This window comes from Nilaparvata lugens, chromosome 1 (genome assembly GCF_014356525.2).
Source record: "Nilaparvata lugens isolate BPH chromosome 1, ASM1435652v1, whole genome shotgun sequence".
Classification (NCBI taxonomy): Eukaryota; Metazoa; Arthropoda; class Insecta; order Hemiptera; family Delphacidae; genus Nilaparvata; species Nilaparvata lugens.
This window is the reverse complement of record NC_052504.1, coordinates 60170096-60191191: the sequence shown is the minus strand read 5'-3', so window position 1 is coordinate 60191191 and position 21096 is coordinate 60170096. Positions and strand designations below refer to the sequence as shown.

Here is a 21096-nt window from a genome sequence, read left to right as displayed (position 1 = left end):
ACTGTTGCAGCAATGTAGTTTTAATATTTTCAACTATTAACAGCAATTTGATCAGTTTACACTATTTTTATACCATTTATATTATATGGTGAGATTCACTTTGAATTCAATTTAGTTGCAATCTCATGACGAAATAATTATAGTATTATGGATGGCACCAACGCTCCTGTGCAACTAAATTGAATTGAAAGTGAATCTAATTATATAAATGGTATGAAAATATTGTGAACTGATCAAAATGAATCTCACAGCAAAGCAAATAGATTATAAACATTAAAATGGGATTTAGGTATGTATTGCATGCAATCCTATCTAACCAGTTGACTGCTGAATCTGGACCCGATAGATAATTGTACAACGTTGTCAGCATGTTGGGCAGAGCATCCAACTACTGTAGTGATGGCTGTGATGGTAACGTACAGTGATGGTGGTATAATAAAGTAGCTTCAAGCAATTTGGAGCCTTCAAGCACTACCATCTAAATTCACAGGTGGAAATCTAGGTGGTAGTGCTTCAAGGCGCAGGTAGGTGCTTCACTACTTGTGAGTACAAAACAGAATCTAATCAATCAATACCGTATAACTTGACCAAATAAGAATTTATTTCAAGAGATAAGATTTTGAGAAAAATCATCAAAAATATGATTATTACAGACCAGTCCTATATAAATTCCTCTCAAACACTAGCAGACCATTTGAATGATTAATTTCCATGGAAATCGGCTATCTATTTCACAAAATAATATGATATATATCTAAATAAGATCTTGTGGTGCGAAGAAGTTGCTGCTAACCATCTTCTGAGTACGCAACGTGTCATATTATTATTATCTTGATTCTTCTCGAAAACTAGCTCATCAATAACCTGTTTTCCATTAATCTGCAATCCAATCCCTGAATATAATTATATTCTAGAATATCCAAATTCATATTGTGGATAATGTTAAATTTGATTTGCCTCAAGTTTTAGTGACATTTTATAATGTTCATTGAATCCCAAAATATTTTGATTAATTTGGACCAATTCAACTTATTTTCCATCAATCTGCAATCCATTCCTCCAATATAAGATCCATTTACTCCATTACCGGTACTCAAGATCCATTTTAAGGACTAGCAGACTGTTCAATTGAATTGGTACTATTGTTTGTGGAAATCGGCAATCCATTTTCTGAAGATCTTCTTGTAGAACTTGCGAGCCATTGTGACGGTAGGCGGGTCAAGGTTGTTGGAGGCCCTCAGGTCGAGGTGGTGAGCGGCTGACGGCAGCAACACGGCAACTGTCGACTCTGACACGTTCTTCAACACGCCGCCGCCTGCCCATGGATCCAGAAGGCCATTGCTACACAATTAAACAATATTATTAGTTGAGTAAGGGCCATATGCACCATCTTCGTTTAACGCTAAACCACGTTTACTTGTAGATATGGTTGCATTCATCATAATGTGTTTCATTCGGGGTTTAAACGAACAGCTGACATTTCTCCTTTTAACCGAGATTTTGCATACCGTACCTAAATCGTCACTAGAATAATTTACTTGTTCTCCATCATTGCTTGATTATGAAAGTTGCCTCCATTTATCAAGTTGGATACGCATTACCCAAAGAGGTTCCGAAGGGTAGGGTGTAGGTGAATATCTCTATGTCGTTTATCAAATTGATTTTGTAGAATCTGAAAATGAGGTATTTCAATTTTTTGCATTTGTCATCAATATGATAATTCCATCTAAGATAAGAATCAATTATAACACCCAGATACCTAGCATGGTCCACCTTATCAATCATTGGGCACTGACAATGATCCAGCGCAGCAGGCAAATTGCATGATGCATCATTAATTTGCGATCTTAAATTTGTTGGTTGTGATCCGGCAGTAGGGGAAAAAGCTATGAATGAACTTTTTTTATGGTTCAATGTGAGTGTATGGATATCCAACCATGTCTTGACCGTCTTCAACCCTTCTATTGCCAAATCTCTCACCTCCTCCCATGTAGAACCCGAGAAAGTCACAATGGTATCATCAGCAAATGAAATAATTGTTCTATTTTCAGAATTAAGTTTGAGCAAATCATTCATATACACCAGGAACAATATTGGAGATAACACAGTTCCCTGGGGTACCCCATATTCCGACAAATGCACCTGATCAGACTTGCTTCCTATTGATATGATTTGTGTTCTGTCTTTTAGGTAGTGTTTGAACAAATCTAATGCCTTGCCACGAATTCCTATATTTTTCAGTTTGTTCAACAAATTTTTGTGTGGAATTGTGTCGAAAGCCTTTGCCAGGTCCAGCAGCACTGTAAGAGTTTTTTTATTGTTATTAAAGTTATCTGTCACTATGTCTACCAGGTGTAATATAGCATCTTGTGTACTCTTGCCGGTTTGGAAGCCATACTGATTTTTATGTATAATATTGAATTTATCTAGGTATTCTACAATTCTTGTTTTTATTATTTTCTCCATTACCTTAGACAGGCTACTAAGTAGGCTAATCGGTCGATAATTACTAGGATCATTTTTAATTCCACCCTTGTGAAGAGGTACGACTCTAGCAGTTTTGAACTCCTCTGGGAAGTATCCCTGTTCAAAACACTTATTTATTATGAAGGACAATGGACTAGCAATGAAACTGGATATATTTTTCAAACAAAAATTACTTATATTATCAATACCAGGTGAAGAGCTATTTTTTAATGTACATATTGTTTTAATTACCTCACATTCATTTGTTGGAAACCAGAAAAAGACTTTGGTGAGTTGACAATTGTTTCAGGGAAATGAATATCAATATTGGAGTTTCTTATCTTTTCTGCATGCGACTTGCCAACCTCTGCAAAATAATTATTCAAGACACTAGGTTCAATGTTTACATCAGTGTTTTCTTTTCTTTGTCCAACAGCTTATCTATACAATTCCAGAGTTTCTTGCTGTTTGTTTTATTTTGTGTTATCTTGTTTTTAAAATAGTTCTGCTTAGCCTGCTTTATAAGATTTCTCAATACGTTTCTATATCTAGTGTAGGCTATTGCAATTTCAAGTCAAGATTATTAGGTTGTTTTGTCAGTTTTTTATACATTCCATCTCTAGTTCTTATACAGTTTACTAAGTTTGCAGTAATCCAGTTTTTTAAAGGTTTTTGTCTGTGGTTCAATTTTATTTTTGTTTTTGAATTATTGATATGATTATTTAATTTGTTGATGAAATTAGGTGTCAAGTTTTGCAGGTTATTACAATCAAATATATCCTGCCAAGATTCAGTTTGCAGATTTGTAATTAGTTTTGAGTAGTCTTTTTTTTCAGTATGCTCTCTACAGTTTGTGGGGGCTATATGTATGTGATCTGAGATACCCAGAAAAAGACCAGTCGCACAATGATCAGTGATGCTAGTCTTGAAAATTACACCTACAACATCCTTGTAATTTGACGTTTCGTCTTTATGGAATATGTGATCAAGAGTTGCCACTGATTGATTTTGTACTCTTGTCGGTTTATTTATATACGATTTTAGACCATTCATATGTAACAAGCTACAGTACTCATTCGCAGAATTTGTGTTTTGATCGAGGTTAATATTTATGTCACCGGCTAGTATTATGTTTTTTTTATTTTTGAGTTCTTCTAGACATGAGCCAAGATCCTCAACAAACGATTCAACCGATAATGATGGAGGTCTATATATAGCCATTAGTGTGATATTTTCTTTCATCTGTGGTACACTAATTTCAAGAATGATTGAATTTGCAGAAGCAATATCATTGCTTAAAATTCAGCATTTAGATTATCCTTAATAAACACACAAACTCCATCACATTTATTAATTTGGCAGGTGAATTTATAACTGAATATCCGTTCAAATTGAAAGAAAACTCGTGCTCATTTGAAGCCCATGTTTCAGATAGTATAATTAAATGGTAGGAGGTTTTACAATTTTGAAGGACGAGAGATAATTCATCGAAATTTTTTTTCATACTACGTATATTCATATGTAGGATGTTGAATGAAGTTTTACAAATGTTGTTCAATTTCAGTGACGGACGAAAATCCAACACATCATCATATTCTATTGTGTCGTAGCAGCCATCCTCAATCAATCCTCCGAAATCATTAACAAAACCATTATTTTTTAGTTTCCAATTTTTAATCCAATTCCTTCTATATTTGAGTGATTATTTTTTATCATGCAAGTGAGAAATGTATCTAATGAGCCAATGTTACTTATGTGTCTTTAAGGAGATGATTTAATAATCTGATTTTAAAGGGAAAATGTATGAAGATGAAAGATTATAATTAAAACCCTTCTTTCCTGAATGAAACGGGAATATGAAATATTAGCTGATCTGTTTTATTTAAAAAGAGAATTAACGCTAGAGAAAATATGTGAAAAATGTATGGAAAAAGTTCAACTGGTTTATAAGAGAAAAGTTTTTATGGAAACCTTCAACGTTAAAAATAAAAGATAATTAAGAAAAAAACAAAAAAAAACAATAACAAACTTATTAACGGTCACATCAGGTGCGGCCGTGCTATCTCCGCAGTATTGTAACCGTAAAAATTCCTTATCAATATGAGTTGCATTTATACCTTTCCAAATTCCTATGAAAAACTTAGAGTGTTTAATTAGAGAATCCAGATAAAAATATTGAATTCTTATAATGAAAATGATAAGAAACTTTTCAGTCAGATAACTTGAATAAATTGAGACCAACTTAATACAAATAAAAAATAATAAGAAAATTTCAGTATTCAATTAGAGAACCTGGATAGATTAATATTTTTATAACAAAATAATATGATATATATCTAAATAAGATCTTGTGGTGCGAAGAAGTTGCTGCTAACCATCTTCTGAGTACGCAACGTGTCATATTATTATTATCTTGATTCTTCTCGAAAACTAGCTCATCAATAACCTGTTTTCCATTAATCTGCAATCCAATCCCTGAATATAATTATATTCTAGAATATCCAAATTCATATTGTGGATAATGTTAAATTTGATTTGCCTCAAGTTTTAGTGACATTTTATAATGTTCATTGAATCCCAAAATATTTTGATTAATTTGGACCAATTCAACTCATTTTCCATCAATCTGCAATCCATTCCTCCAATATAAGATCCATTTACTCCATTACCGGTACTCAAGATCCATTTTAAGGACTAGCAGACTTTTCAATTGAATTGGTACTATTGTTTGTGGAAATCGGCAATCCATTTTCTGAAGATCTTCTTGTAGAACTTGCGAGCCATTGTGACGGTAGGCGGGTCAAGGTTGTTGGAGGCCCTCAGGTCGAGGTGGTGAGCGGCTGACGGCAGCAACACGGCAACTGTCGACTCTGACACGTTCTTCAACACGCCGCCGCCTGCCCATGGATCCAGAAGGCCATTGCTACACAATTAAACAATATTATTAGTTGAGTAAGGGCCATATGCACCATCTTCGTTTAACGCTAAACCACGTTTACTTGTAGATATGGTTGCATTCATCATAATGTGTTTCATTCGGGGTTTAAACGAACAGCTGACATTTCTCCTTTTAACCGAGATTTTGCATACCGTACCTAAATCGTCACTAGAATAATTTACTCGTTCTCCATCATTGCTTGATTATGAAAGTTGCCTCCATTTATCAAGTTGGATACGCATTACCCAAAGAGGTTCCGAAGGGTAGGGTGTAGGTGAATATCATTGCAATTGAAGTTATAAAAACTCACCTTTTTAGGCAACACATTATTAAACAGGCACATTATTTAAACAGGAAGGCTATTCAATCTCGCTTATTATATATAGACAGCTAGTTGAATCAATTAAGTAACATTTTCATAATTTAGTAACATTTTCTTAGAAACCTGATAGATACATCACAAAGAATAAATAATATGCTTCAGCTGTAAGAGATGCCGTACAACAATGATAAGCAAAAGCTTGATATTAGTTTTATTATCAAATATAGTGCTGAAATCATGCATTCAATTACATTAATTTTGTTTCCGATATACTAAAAATATACTATGTACATTTTATAAACTATTTTATATACTATGTCCTATCGGACATAGGGTGAAAAGAGTGGAATACCTGAAATATTAACAGATCATATGGTCATCTATGGTAGTGGAATAATAGCTTCTAGTTTCTGTAGTGGTTATTCTAGTCTCAGGATTCCAATTTGATAAACGTTGTAACTATAATAATAATAATAATAATAATATTGGAGGGTGATGCCTACATAAGCTCTTAGGCATGTGCGTGGGTAATGAATGAGAGGGATGATGATGAGAGATGATGACTACTTTTTAGGTAATCGGGACCGACGGCTTATCGTCTCCTCCGAAAGAAAGGGTGGCCGTATTTATGTGATTGTACTGTGGTCAAAAACTTCTGTCTCGGTCGAGATTCGAACTCGGGTTCTCTTGATTAATAGACCGGCGAGTTATCACTTTCTCCAACGAGCCACTATAAGCAACTACCGGGTGCGACAGCGAAACTTCCATTTTTGAAGTGAACGCCATTCAGTCAGCTGATGTCGTAGTACAGCGAATTTGGTCTCGTTAGAGAGGCCAAACCATAAATTTTTCTTCCCAACATGTTCAGTTACCATCATGCATTGTAACAATGAAAAGCGTGCATTTACCGTTGAGACGTATTTTTCGAGCGGAAGTTTTTTGGTCACAACCCAGCACGCATTTCAAAATCGCTTCAATTCAGCCCCTTTGGCTACTGTCCTTGAGCGTAAATCAACTGTTACGTGGGTCACTAGATCAGTCAAACTGCAAGTGCGACAAGAGGAAGAACTGAAGTCCCTCGGCCCATTAGGTCACTTGAGAACATTGAGGCAGTGAGAGTTTCAATGTTGCGATCACCACAGCGTTCAGCGCGCAAACATGCGTCTGGTCTTGGACTTTCCGATCGTGCTGTGAGACAAATTCTTCATGATGATCTTCATTTTCATCCATACAAGATGGCAATTGTATAGGAACTTTCAGAACTTGACTTCAATTGAGGAAACACGTTCCAGGACGCCTCATCTCAATATTAGGAGCGATTCGGAGTGGCCAGCCCGATTTCGCGATTTGAACCCTTGTGATTTTTTTCTACGGGGGTTTTTGAAATCCATTGTTTAAAAGAACCGTTCAATGACCCTAGAAGATTGGAAGACCAAAATCAGGGAAGAAATTGATGAAATAACACCTGCAATGCAAGCAGGAGTCATGACAAACGCCAGAAATCGGTTTACTCAGTGTATGGAGAATTGTGGACGTTACCTACCTGATTTGATATTCAAAACTAATTGAAACACAACTTATTTATATATGTGTCTACATTACAAAAAATAAATACAAACTTTCTGATCCATACAATGAGTTCTATTCACTTTTAAAAACAGGAAGTTTCGCTGCCGCACTCTGTATAACCAACTTATAACCAACTATAAGCACATTGTTCTAGATCTAGCACAATGTAAATAATTATGTTAAAACAATTTTTGTAATTTCATTGCGAATTTTATTATATTTAATGAAATAACAGTAAGATAGATATGGTGACTTATATAATCGTTTTAAGGAAATAACTTAACCTATTTCCACAAGAAATACATTTTCATTATTTTGATGATAAAATTGCATGTCCCACACAAATATTGTTAGCTTTGTTTGAGAGCGGGTTTTGTGTTTTTGTTTTCTAGCTCGGATGGTAAATAAATTACTTTCAGTCTAAGATAATAATTGAGGCATATATAAACTATGAGTAAGACGGACTGGCAAAATGTAGCGTACCTGAATATGATGTTGCTGGCTGTCTCAAGATTCTTTCCACCAAACAACTTTGGGATGCTGTATGGCCTTGTGCTCATCTTCAATGTTTTCTTGCAATCATTAACATAGGCTCCAAGATCCCATGGCGCTGGCTCGAAGAAATCTTGTTTTCCATCCATGCAGATGGGCATCACCATTTCTGTACATGACTAAAAAAGAGTTATTGTATTAAAAATTTTTCATCCTTTTTTGCTAGGTAACTCAAATATATTATCTAGTTATTTTCAAATCCCCAAATATTTGTGTGATAAGATCAAAATACTGTATAATACATAAAACAAAATATTAATGAACAAATAACCTTACCAATCGATTTACAACTAATAATAGCTATATTACGGAAACACAAATTGCAGAATATCAAAATAACTCATCTTGAATTATGTGATTCCTCCAATCATACCAAAATGTGAACAATGTAGATTGACTTAAATATCCATAAAAATAATTGTTGTAATCAAAGGAAAGAGTATTTTGAGCAAGCATAATGTACATTATAGCAGTTATCAGCAAATATTTTGCTCAATAAATAGAAGCATAAATTAAATTATCAACACTACCAAGGTTACATTTACAAAGAGGTAAAATCTCTTCAAGAGGTAAAACACTTATCAATTTCGAACTTGCTTCTAAATAGTGTTCGACTAATCAATGACCCACTTGAAAAAGATCTTAATTTTAAATGATCGAAACAATATCCCGAATACTGGAATCTCTCATCTAGGTCCATGTGAACATTTTCCTCATTTTCTTTTGTATATTTATGATATAGAGTTTTTGAAATATTATCAGTAAATACTATTCTTGAATAATTTGTTTTATTTTCATTCTTATTCCAGTTGGGTACCTGGTAATTCCATGCGTCTAAACCAAGATCTGAAGTTCCAAACTCAGAAGACAAATTAAAACATTTCGCAGAACCTGAATGGTTGAACCAAGCATTCAGCCCTTTGAAAGTTGCTGTAAGTAGATCTTTTCCTTCCATTGGCTCATCCAAATGTTTGCAAAATGCCTGGAACAAGAACAATTTCAAACGTTTATTTCCTTAAAAGTGTTTTACTTTATATTTTTACAATGAGCCAAGGCAATATGAATATAAGTAGGTGCTTTCTTTAAAACTTGATCAGAATTAGTAAGTAGCTTATGACATGCATGTGAGGTAGAAACTTGAGAAAATTAGTCGAATATAGAAGGACATCAAAAATTGATCTCAGAAGAAATGTATTTTTGAGGAAAAAGAAGGGCTACCCTGCACCCTGCTAGTAGAAAAGAATCTATACACTCTACTCAAAGTAAAACTTTCACAAGATGAAATCATCAATATTGATGAGTTTAATTGTTATATCGTAATATTTGATATCTATTTAATACATCTTACATTGCCAGATCTGACAAGACCTATGACAAACACTAATAATATAATAATAAACAAAACATAACACTTCTATAATAATAAATTGATAAATTAACCCCCCCCCCCAAAGAAAAAAAATGGAGAAATAGAATGCATTGCACAATACAAAACACTCGCTTATCAATAGGCTAACATAAATCATGAATCAAACTCTATTCAGCAGTTCAATCTCAATCGACTTGAGAACAACTTTGTGCAACTCTGCTTTGTTTATGATTCAGCTTTTGTAGCATGCATGCAGTCATCGGCACAGATACTCAGATATATATATATATATATATATATATATATATATATATAAATTAAAACAGGAGACACAAGATATAAATAGATTGAAAACCTTTAAAAACTTATATATATATATATATATATATATAATATATATATATATATATATATATATATATATTATTGAGATGGAGTGAAATAGAATAATGTAGCCCAGGTTCATGTCATATTCGCAAGGTACCGTAGGCTTCACTTCACTCGTTTCGACAATCCCTAAATATAATAAATATACCGTAATTACACATGATTAATTACCCTGACAGGATGTCCTGGTAGATCCCCTAAGAAATTGGCTGGGTAGGGATAGTTGACCATAGCAACATTGATTGTGGCGCTTGATATCCAAGCTTTCATATTATCCACATCTGTTTTATTTTTCAACGCATTACACAGCTTCCAGTTGGTTGACATCCATTCCAGTCCTTCTTCTATAAAAGAAGGAGATAAAAATGAAATAAATGATTAGGAGAAAACTTCTTCCAAATAACATACAATTTTAATGCTCATTTACTGATATAACTGTAATTCTTTTTTCAAGTATGCTGCGTATTTTCAAAGCAGCCAATGAAGATATTCCACTTTTTCATTTCACGTTTACCAGCTTTTCATCGTACCGGTTATTAGTAAACACATTTTAGTTTGTGGAGAATCTAAGGCTAAGTCTATTGTTATTTCGTCGTATTATCATTCATTTTTCAATGCATGTAATAAAAGTTCAATTCTCAACTGTTTTATATTCATCCATCTAAATAAATTAATTGAACGAGCGTTAGCGAGCTCTCACTTTTGACTTACTGAAGGCCAAAGTCGTTTTCTGTCTGTTTGTATGTTTGACAAGAACTTTAGAGAGAATTGATCAGCTTCAAATTTTGAACACGAATTCTTCGAACCTTTTTACATGACAAGTTCGTTGGACAACAAAATTGATTCACTCCACCGTCCTTTTTCAGAATAAAAAAATAAAATTGAAATTGCATAAGAAAAATATTGGTTTTGATTTTATGATTTAGTCAGCTAAATTGCATGCTATTTCTTTAATTTTTCCATTCATTTAAAAAAGCTGATGCTATTTAGGAGATATCACACAGACTGTCAACAGACATACTTTATGCACCGACACATGATTTCAGCTGAATAATACAAAACATTAATTTATAAGATCTATATATTAACTCGCTTCCGTTAACGTCTGTCTGCCTGTCTGTAACATATACGTAATTAATAATACTACTTGTGATAGCAGTTGCTATGACAAATTGTTTGTTCAAAGTGTTAAATTTGTGAGTAGAAACTACTATTAGTGTTCACTAACACTTGATTATTCAATGTACAGGTACTCATTCATTTCATTTTGGTATCATCTATTAGGGCCGGTTTCCGAGCTTGGGATCTATAAGTTCTGGACTTACAGAGTCCAGGACTAAAATAAGCTCTCGGGTCTAAATCAACTTTTTGAGTCACGGGTTTATTTATGTTCTAAACTCCAGGGTCTATTTGAGTCCTCGACTATGTTAACACTCTGACTCGGAAAGCCAATTTTCTGACTCCAGAATTTTTAAAGCCGGTTAAAGACTAGAACTTAGCTAAATCCCGAGCTCGGAAACCGGACTTAGTATCTTCAAATGTTGGGATCATTGAAACGGTTTGAGATGATATCGATGTGCGGGTTTCGTCATTAATTTCACTTTGAAATTCTGTATCGAAATCATGTATCACATGATAACCTTCGCATTTGAAAAAATGAAGTTGGATTCAAAATGAAGCTGGATTTGAAATGAAGTTGGATCCATATTATGACAGATCCAAGATGGCGGACAAAAGTTTTGAAGCGACAGAAAGTATTTTTTTTTCAATTGAAATAGGATCCCCATGGAACCTACTACTGTAATATCATACTTGTAAAATATAGTATATATATATTATTTAAATATATTTAGCTGTTCCCATAATAATTCTCGCCAACTCTGTTTAATCACAAGTTTCGGTTATCAGAGACAATACAACAGTTCATGAGCGAGTTCTTCAACCCATGGAGTCTCTAGTTCATTAATTTATTCTGATTTTAAAATAATATTTTACTTACTAGAATTACCCAACTCATCGATCGCAGTCCACAATTTCCTCACATTATGAGGACAACTCTTTTCTTCTATTTCGAATGCAGAAGTGACAATCCTAGCGAACGTATGACAGTCATTGAGACCAGGAAATTGCCAGATTGGTGCTGAAGAGGCTAACGCACTGAAATAGAAAAAAACATTTGAATCGTTAACAAACATAAAATATCTCTGATATTTGAGGAATAGAAATGAATCTGCTTCGGTTGATGTTATTATTACAGTTCCAAGACGTAGAAATTTATTATTCTATATGAATATAAAAATGATGTTCCTACGTTGATGACAGTAGTTTTATAATGTCATACTTTAATTCATTATTCAGTTTCGGATCCGGTATCGTAACTGAAGAATGAATTAAAGAACGAAATAATAAAACTATTGTAATCAACTTGGAAAAGTCATATATACTGTACCCTAGTCATATTCTTCAAGTACCGTATGCCTATATAGGCCTACTGGGAATCGGAGAGTTTACATGTTTGTAATGTGGGAATTACAGTATTCACGTTTCGATCGGAGTCAATAAGTACTAACTGCTGAATTATGAAAAGTAAAATTTTAAATAAGAGCGAGTTCCATATAATGAGGGAAGTTTAATTATAAGGAGAGTTTTGTTATGCGAGAAACATCTTTTTATGATGTAGGCACATGCATGCATGCGGACGTTTGATTCTTTACCGTCCTCCGTCTGTCTGCTGCTGTGTGCGTTCGCTTTACATTTGAAAATAGTATGAAATTGGCCGAAACTAGTTTTGCCATCTAAAAAGGATACTAGTCTACTCAATTGAAAAATTCTTATATTATACATGAATTGGCGAATTGTTATATTCTCACCCAGTGACTAATCCTGGATATTTCATCCTGAACCAAGCTGACAGCATACCTCCATAGGAGCCGCCAAATGAAATAATAGGAATTCTCTTCGTTCTCTTATTCACATTCTTCTTACCATTAACAAAAATATCAGTACGGAGGTCTCTCGCAGATGTAGTTAAATTTGTTAGAAGATAAACATAATCAGCCAATGTTTGCTCTGCTGTCAAGTATCCCGAATATTTTGGTTCCTGAAAATTTTAGATAAGCCATATTATAATATGTTTTTTCAATGTTCGTTTCAATAACTTTTGAAAAATTAAATAACGACATAGCAGTCTAATATTTATATCATAATGATATTCTTACAATATTATTCAACTTGTTTTTTCAGAATTATGGAAGAAAAATAATAAAAGATTATATTTTTGAACAATTAAATTACGACCTAGCAGTCTGATATTTATTAATAAAAGCTATTAGCTTCTACTCACATTTGTGTTGAGGAAGGGCCTATAGTGTCCGAAAGCACTCCACAAATGTGAGTAGAAGCTAATAGCTTTTATTAATAAATATCAGACTGCTACCGGTATGTCGTAATTTAATTGTTCAAAAATATAATATTTTATTATTTTTCTTCCATAATTCTGAAAAAACAAGTTGAATAATATTGTGAAAATAACATAAATGACGCTCATATGAAGTTCAAAGAGATGATTCTTTGATTCATTCAAAGAAAGTAATATACTTTATGAACAAGAAAATGCAAGAACATTATTAAGTGAATCAAGATTAAAACGATGGTTTCTTGATCCATTCCGAATTACGATGTATTGAGACACTGTTTTAATGTTTTTTACATCAGTCAATTGACGATCATTAAAACAGTGTGACTAAAGAATATTTAATTAAACGGCAATTCAATATCAGAATATTTAATATTATGTGATAGTACCTCTATATGTTTAATACTAAATATGCAAAATTTTACGATGTCAAGTGAACATATAAAACTTTTAAGACTGAAGAAAAATGAAACAGTCGAAATTATTTATAATTTCGTTTAATTCATTAAACTCATTTTTGAGCTCGAAATTGAAGAAATTTTAAATCCTCCAGCCGGAAGATTAGAAATGTAATCCATCAATTGCGGGCCAAACATATCTCTTTAAATTAACATAAATCTAGAGGAAATGAGTTTTTATTTTTAAAATGCTGAATCTATTATTGAATTTGGGAGAATATTCCCAAAAGTGAGACGAGGAAAAATATTATAAACATCTGAAAAATTCATTTCAGAAGTGTATGAGATAATGATTTAGGATAAATCAATTTGAAAAAAGTTGTCTTACACTGAGAGATTTATTTCCATAAGGCATGGAATGTCCATAGTATCTGTGCTCAGCAAAGACAATTAATGCATGGAATTCTGGAGCTGACTCCCACAGAAAGCCCTGGAAACAACATAATATATTTTAAATTAAATGTACTGTACCAGTGAGATTCACTTGAGAATATTGGTTGAATTGAAAGCATTGATTCAATTTATGAGGAATGGGGTTCAAAGTTGATATCACTATCTGCTACAAGCGGTGATAACAAGAATTGAATTACATGGCACATTTATGAATCAATCCAAAATTATTAAAAACTACTTGAAGACATCTTGCACCTTCAACACACCTCACCTGCTTATTTGCTGCATTAGGTACTCGTCCCTTACAACATAATCGAATATGGGAATAAGCATTATCAATGAAAATATTTCATTTCACCTGAATATCAAATAAAATAACTGCCAAATGTAATATACCTATATTGACTGTTTTATTTCATTTATTTATAAATTTTATTTTTATTTTATCATCTATTTTAAAAATATTTAGCAGTATGATTATTGAAATATTATTTTAGAGTTATCAAGTTTTATGTAGTAATGTTTTAATGTTATCAGTCCAAGTACGGTAGTATTGTTTTCTGTCGAGGCATAAAATGTAGCTTATTAGGCTACTTAATGGTTACCTAATAAAAAAGATTTATATTCTATTCAGCTATGTTTGAAATAAAATGAAATGAGATAATTTCTGAGAATCCAAATGCGATTGAGAAAGTGAAATGAATTCAAACGTTTTCAAAGATTGCAGGATAATGATCTATTCCGCTCTTGTAGACCATTATTCTTCTATGTAGCGTACATTAGAAGAATCACTTTCAGACATTATTTTCAATTATTGTTCTCTTTCGGGAGCGAAGACCCATGATGTTTTATATAAGAAACATTTTTTCGAATAAACCTTCAATATTCAAACCGTACTGGTCTTGAATGATCTACTTGAGAAAAACAAACTACTACGGTTATTATGCTATTACAGTATCGCTTTCTCACTTTCTACCACACAATATTGATGAATGAAAGAATAATGTATTTCAGGATTCAAGAGGAAATTAAGGCAATTTTGAGGTCTATGATGCTATTCATATATGATTTTGGTACGGTATCTATACTCACAGTATTTGCAGCAAATGATTCTATATCACCTTCATTTCCTGTATAGAAGAAAATTGGTGCACCTTCATTTGGTTTCCAATATGAGTCATTTATCAGGTATCGCATTCTAAACATATCGTCATTTGTAAAAGCAAAATGATCCACCTGAAAGTAGAACAAACATTTATAATTGATATAGCCTACCTACTATAATTGTTAAAATGGAATAAAATTCATGCGGAGCCGGCAATCATTATCTTCGTTCACATTACAGTGTTCTTCGCACAATCCTATAGCTAGAGAACATTAGGGCTAAGATACTCTACTAACTTTGCTATTAAAATTGTGAAGTTTCTTCAACACGTACAAAGCTGTTTAATGCTGCTAGTATTTTATTAATGCACATTTTGAGACTCAAGATAAGATACAATGTATTCTTCAAGTGAAGGAGTCTCTTATGAACCGATTGAAAGATAAGTTATCACTCTGAATCTAAAAAAAGTCACACGTTCTCTTAATTGCTCCAACCAAATGAGAAAGTATATAGTATTATATTTTTTTCGTTAGGGCTACTCTTATTTACAGGGCTACATCTTTAGCAAAAAACTTATTTGATTTTTCAAATTGTTGATTTTTTGGGATAATTATGAAACAAGAACGAAACCAACTTCTAACTTGCATTTGGCTTATATAACCGTTACTAATATTTCAATTTCATTTCATCTAGTGTAATGGCTAAATAACTATTTTCAGGCGCTTAAATAACTTGATTGATGTTTTAGAAATCAATATTGTGCTGTAAATACAAGATATCTTTGTATGAACCAATACCTATCAATTTGTTTTGTATATTTTTACTAGAACAGCTTACTGAAATCGTTGAAGCTTGTTGAAACTTCTCGAGGAAGAACTTGATAGAATCAGAGACCTCAATACAGCAGTAAATTATTATTGTGGAATTCACAAATATCGGAGAAGTCACAAACAGTGTACTGGTTCACGGATTGATATAAAATTAATAAAAATTAAATAACTTTGTTTTTTTAAATCAAACTTTAAAAATTAATAAATGAAAATGAGCATCAATATACATACAATTCTATTTATAATGATCACTCATATTTTTAAAATTTATCATATTACATCAGTCTACAACATCTAATTTGTTATTATTGTGAGGAAATTGAATAATAAATTTAATTCACTTACGGGCACATCAAAATACTCCGTTTTATAAGTGTATGGAGAAGACCCGCCATTGCAGATTCTCGGAGCTAGTGCACTTAATCCAATAACTGGAAACAATAACTGCAAAGTTAGAATTGAATATAACATTTTCAACAAAAACTAAATCTGGACTCTAAATGTGGTAGCTAGCTCAACAGATTATCAGTCTGTCGGCTGTGAACAATGATAAGTATTGGAAGTATTTATCCTACTCTTCACTGTAGTAGTTGTTGATAAGAGAATAGAGTGCACAGGCAAGCAATTGAGCCAATTCACTACTATCTCAATCTTCTCCACAGTATCCCCACCTAATCTCGGTTTCAAATTAAAATTCTAGTTCCTTTCGACTGAGACAGAGTTTGTTGACACACTCATCCAATAGCCATGGGTCATTAACATGATAAATTATTAGCTATGCCAGTTGTGTAAGTTACTATTTAGTTGAGTTAAAATTTTCTTAAATTTGCCTTCATGGGTAAGAATACATTAAAATGATGAATGATTAGCTTTGTCAGTTACGTGAGTTACTAGGTAGTCAGTTCAAGTTTTCTTCAATTCTTCACTTGTATATACAATTACGTTTCGAATAAACTGTTTTTCCTCATACTCTCATGAAATTACTTTTTTCCTCTTATCTCTCTGTTTTTCAACAAACAACATGAGGGAAATATCGATGTCACCGTACCGGTTCAACGAATAATATTCTAAAATTGGAAAAAGCTAATATTCCATTCCTACAAAACATTTTGTAGGATATTTATATGGTAAAATATCAGAGATAAATTCCTATTCACAGTCTACATACTTGATAGTCTGTTTAACAATTGTATTATAGTTGAGAAAATCATTTATACAATAAATAGCAATAATAGCTATGATAGTATTACACATTACACAATAGTTTGTAGTGGCCCGGTAAAATAATTAAATACCTATATAAAATAATTGTACCTATGTATTACGTCATCAGAGGACATTCACAATATTAGATCACGGAAAAGGGACTTTCCAAAGCCGAACTCAATAACTGTATAGCTTTTCATTAATCCATTACGATATTTAGTTCACCTTCAAGAATAGAGTCAAATAATAGTGTACCTGACGGCTAAAATAAAGTGAATAATGTCTAATTATATTTAAATTAAAAGTCTACTGAATTGGGCTTTATGTACTAACTCAATACTAGAAATTAAAAGTGAATATACTGGTGTAGAAATCATGTGAAAATCGTGATTGAGTGATTGATTGGGTTCAATATTGCGTGTGAAGGAGGAGGATTCTTTGTTCTTGGCGAATGATACTGAACGTACATTAGAAAATATTAATATCAAACATTTACATCAATTATCATAATAAATAATATGCAAGATATGTTTTCAACAATATTTATAAGGTAAAATCTTTGAGATAAAGTCCTATTCACAGCCTACATTATGAACTTGAACAAAACTTGACAATTATTTGTATACAAAAATGTTATTTTTTACATGAAATAAATATAGATTTTGAATTTTAAGTTTCAGGACATGCTCAGAAGTAGAATATATAAAAATTACTAGGAGTCGATAATAATACAGAATTTTGTACAATTAAAATGAAAACATAAACAGATCAAGACAGGTAATAAATTTAGTATAAGATCATTGTTTCAAAAAAGCATTTGTTTATTCAAAATTGTCATGGAATATACACAACGACTGATTCGGAAATCCATATTAAAAGTTCATTATCAATATTCAATATTGACATTCGTCGGGAATAAGCCATGCTCAGATAAAATTTTTGAATTTATTGAATAAATAGTAGAGCTTAAAAACTACAATCTTGTTACAAATTTAATTGCCTAATCATACAGGACATAAAATAAATGGAAACAGAATAAATGCAAAAAAGAGAGGGAGAGGCTAAAATAATGAATAAGTTCATTAAAAACGACTCAAGAGTTTGACAAATACTTCCTTCTCAAATTGAAATGGTAGTGAGGAATAATTTCTATTGGAGCTAACCACTTGCGCACAAGAGAACGTAGTCCCAGTTACTGCTAATAAATTAATAAATAAAACACTTGAATTCAATGCGGCAATTACGCCCTCCAAGTTTTCTTGATTTGCTAAAATATTATCCAAAATACTTCCAATAGCATATTCAAGCGATTGGTACAAAATGACGTGATCATCAATATCAATTTACTAAAATGGCTTCTGAGCCTTCTTATTATAATAATCTCATAAGTTTAGAATATTATGGAAAAATAAAACTATGATAGGAATAGCCATACACGATCTTATTACAATGAATATGTTGAGCTTATTGCAATGTAGAGCGATGCGTAAGATGAAATGTGATGTGGAATACACCAACAGGTATTAAATAACAATAAAATAAAATGAATGATTGATTGGAATAAGTTAATATAGAAAAAAATGAATGCATTATACAATAATATCAATATTACTTAAAACTCTTAATAGGTAACCAGAGGGTTGAATCACAAAAATTCACTGTCACCATTAATCTATGAAAATACTTTGAGCATTTTATAAAAACAGAATAGACCGAAAACAATCAAATAGGATACAACTATAATTATAAGTAACTTCAGTATCATATTAAAATACAGTTCTAGGGAATTAATCTCGAGGGCGATTAAAACAGTGAATACATTTTTGGAACTTTGAAAACAGCACATATTACATAACCTCAATCAATTATTCTCATTCTATCAATAAATGAACATTCATTACTCTATTCGACTTCACATATATTATATAGAATACAGCAATCGGTCTGATACAAGTTTGAATTGAAATATTTGTTTTACAAACATACATTACATACTTTACAAACATTTTCAAATAGAAGCAATGAGAACTTAGATATCATGAATTGCCAGCACTTGTGCACCAATAAGAACATTTCAAACTGTACAGACACAAACAAAATGAGGGAAATTACACAAATATTAAATAACTTTTTTTGGAGTGATAAATCAGAGATCTATCGTGAATAGAAGCACCACAGTATAGAATATCATTAATCTTACACAGAAACTTCACGATTAAAGTATCAAAGGAATGAAATTAATCACGGTGACTGCATTGTTTGTCTTGATATACTGAAATAACTATGTTCTAGAAGGAGAGCATACTCCACAAAGTAACTTTTCAATAAATAAATACTGACAGTATGCTTTGAAAATTTCAACGGTAATCTAATAATTAGATTAATTTTAATTATTAAAAGTTTTTGGCAATGCCTTTTAAATAATATCAATCAAGTCACAAATCTGATTGTTGATTTGCAACTAGTCATTCTTTTAATGCTAAATCAACTGAGACATCTTGTGGGGGTACTGGAGCCTAAAATTTTTAATGTTAGTTCTTATCATTAATTCACTCTATAATGTCAAAAGTAAAAATGAGATTGATGAGAAAGTGATTAATACAATGATAATGAAATTCGAAGCTCATCCATTTATCCAGGGAAATCTCAGAATTCAACATTATTCATAAATCATGGAAACACAATCTTTTATGAATAATTTCAATAAAAAACATATAATCGGACAAATGGAAACCACTACTGCAGAGCTGGATATTATTTGAACGATTTAAAACAAATTAGAATGCTAAAAAGTATTTACAACTGTTAGATTGGCAAATAAGTATTTTAGGATAATTATTAAGTATTGACTTGAATTAAGGACCAGCTAACCAATGTTATCTATTTTTTCTACTTTTCCTGTTGCAATGGAAAAAAGGGAAATGTACATTGCTGTAATCAAGACTAATATATATTGCTCAACAATATCCAATTAAACTGTATATTTTATTGTTTTAACTACTTCAATTGCTATGATTAGTAGTAAAATCACAAATCCTCAATGAACGTAATTGTACCTTACAATCAGATTATTAGATACTTCAAATATATACAATCGAATTGTCAAAACAATATAATTAAGGATGAAAAATAGTTAAATTACAGTTTGACTTATGATTTTTACAGAAGAATACGAAAAGCTATATTTATAGATATTTTTTACATTACGACAGCTTGACAATTTTTTTCACACACCGTTCAATATACAGTAGAATTTAAAAAGATTGTAGTTGTTTAGAAAGTTATCTTTCACAAATGTGAGATCGTTTTCAATGAGTATTATTATAGTTTGATGTTTCTGCGATTGTTTCAGAACAGTAAATATGATTTATGAAATCAGATATTTATCTTTATATAACATTAGCAAAAGTTTATAATGCTTATTGGTACATTTGTATTTACGATTATGAGATTTGTGAAAAAGAGGAATTCACAAAATATATATTTTCATTTAGCAATGCACTCATGATGATATTACAAGATTTACAATGTCAAGTTTTTTGTATAATATAAATAATATCATTTCAAACAATAGTTTTTGATAATCAATGAATTTTTCAATAACATGCATTTCATTGGTTACTATTCAAAACATTGTCAAAAACTTCGTTTTTTATGATATTTTGATCATTCAACAATAAGCTTTTGATGTGATAATAATAATAAATATTATAGATGGAACGAAAAATGATGGCTAGTAGAATTGCATCTAGCCTTTGTTCTCTATAGCAGTTGTTGAAAGGCCTGTTGGTTTTATTAAAGTCTTGAATTGTTCAGGCACTGGATACTCCGCCTAGAAAAAAGTTTAAAATTATTATCTTTTCATAAATAGTATAAAATGTATCTGTCACAAGATAAATGTGTGAGTTGATTTTATTGATACCGTAACAAAATTCTTAAATATGGCCTGATATTTAAGGTATAACGATTCTTGATACGGCAGACAAAAAGGAAAAGGTGATACGTAAGCCAGGTACTTTATCAAATCCACTTAATTTGAGTACGAGTAAACCGTTAAACATTATAAAACGTTTTTTTATCGAGTAG

At 31.8% G+C, this 21096-nt stretch overlaps 2 protein-coding genes across 7 annotated transcripts in view; both read right to left on the bottom strand.

Annotated features, from left to right (window-relative positions):
• Positions 1–579: 579 nt before the first annotated feature.
• LOC111056875 (lysosomal Pro-X carboxypeptidase) lies at positions 580–16452 on the bottom strand. 2 transcript variants are annotated; one of them, XM_022344285.2, is made up of 9 exons: positions 16150–16452; positions 14962–15105; positions 13805–13906; positions 12474–12703; positions 11603–11760; positions 9775–9947; positions 8665–8829; positions 7779–7966; positions 580–1341 (listed from the first exon to the last, which is right to left on the bottom strand). In XM_022344285.2, exons 1-9 carry the CDS (start codon positions 16273–16275, stop codon positions 1140–1142), a joined length of 1488 nt encoding a protein of 495 aa, XP_022199977.2. In that variant the 5' UTR covers positions 16276–16452; the 3' UTR covers positions 580–1139. The 2 variants fall into 2 exon arrangements, with proteins under 2 accessions (XP_022199977.2, XP_039294371.1); XM_039438437.1 differs by lacking the exon at positions 580–1341 and adding an exon at positions 4939–5389 and having other exon boundaries at positions 16150–16447.
• A 1355-nt stretch (positions 16453–17807) lies between these two features.
• The window catches only part of LOC111056873 (adenylyl cyclase-associated protein 1), a 63357-nt gene continuing 60068 nt past the window's right edge, over positions 17808–21096 (bottom strand). For all 5 annotated transcript variants that reach the window (XM_022344283.2, XM_039438398.1, XM_039438406.1 and 2 more), the window contains one exon: positions 17808–20842. In XM_022344283.2, the coding sequence (XP_022199975.1) occupies positions 20759–20842 (84 nt within the window). In that variant the 3' untranslated portion in view covers positions 17808–20758. The remainder of the gene's footprint in view (positions 20843–21096) is intronic.

Bases quoted from the DNA above. Each gene is read 5' to 3' on its own strand.
- LOC111056875 (XM_022344285.2), bottom strand. From the start codon at position 16,275: ATGTTATATTCAATTCTAACTTTGCAGTTATTGTTTCCAGTTATTGGA. The intron at 15,106-16,149 runs GTAAGTGAATTA...TTCTACTTTCAG, and splicing joins CGGAGTATTTTGATGTGCCC to GTGGATCATTTTGCTTTTAC. The intron at 12,704-13,804 runs GTAAGACAACTT...TAAAATTTTCAG, and splicing joins ATGGAAATAAATCTCTCAGT to GAACCAAAATATTCGGGATA.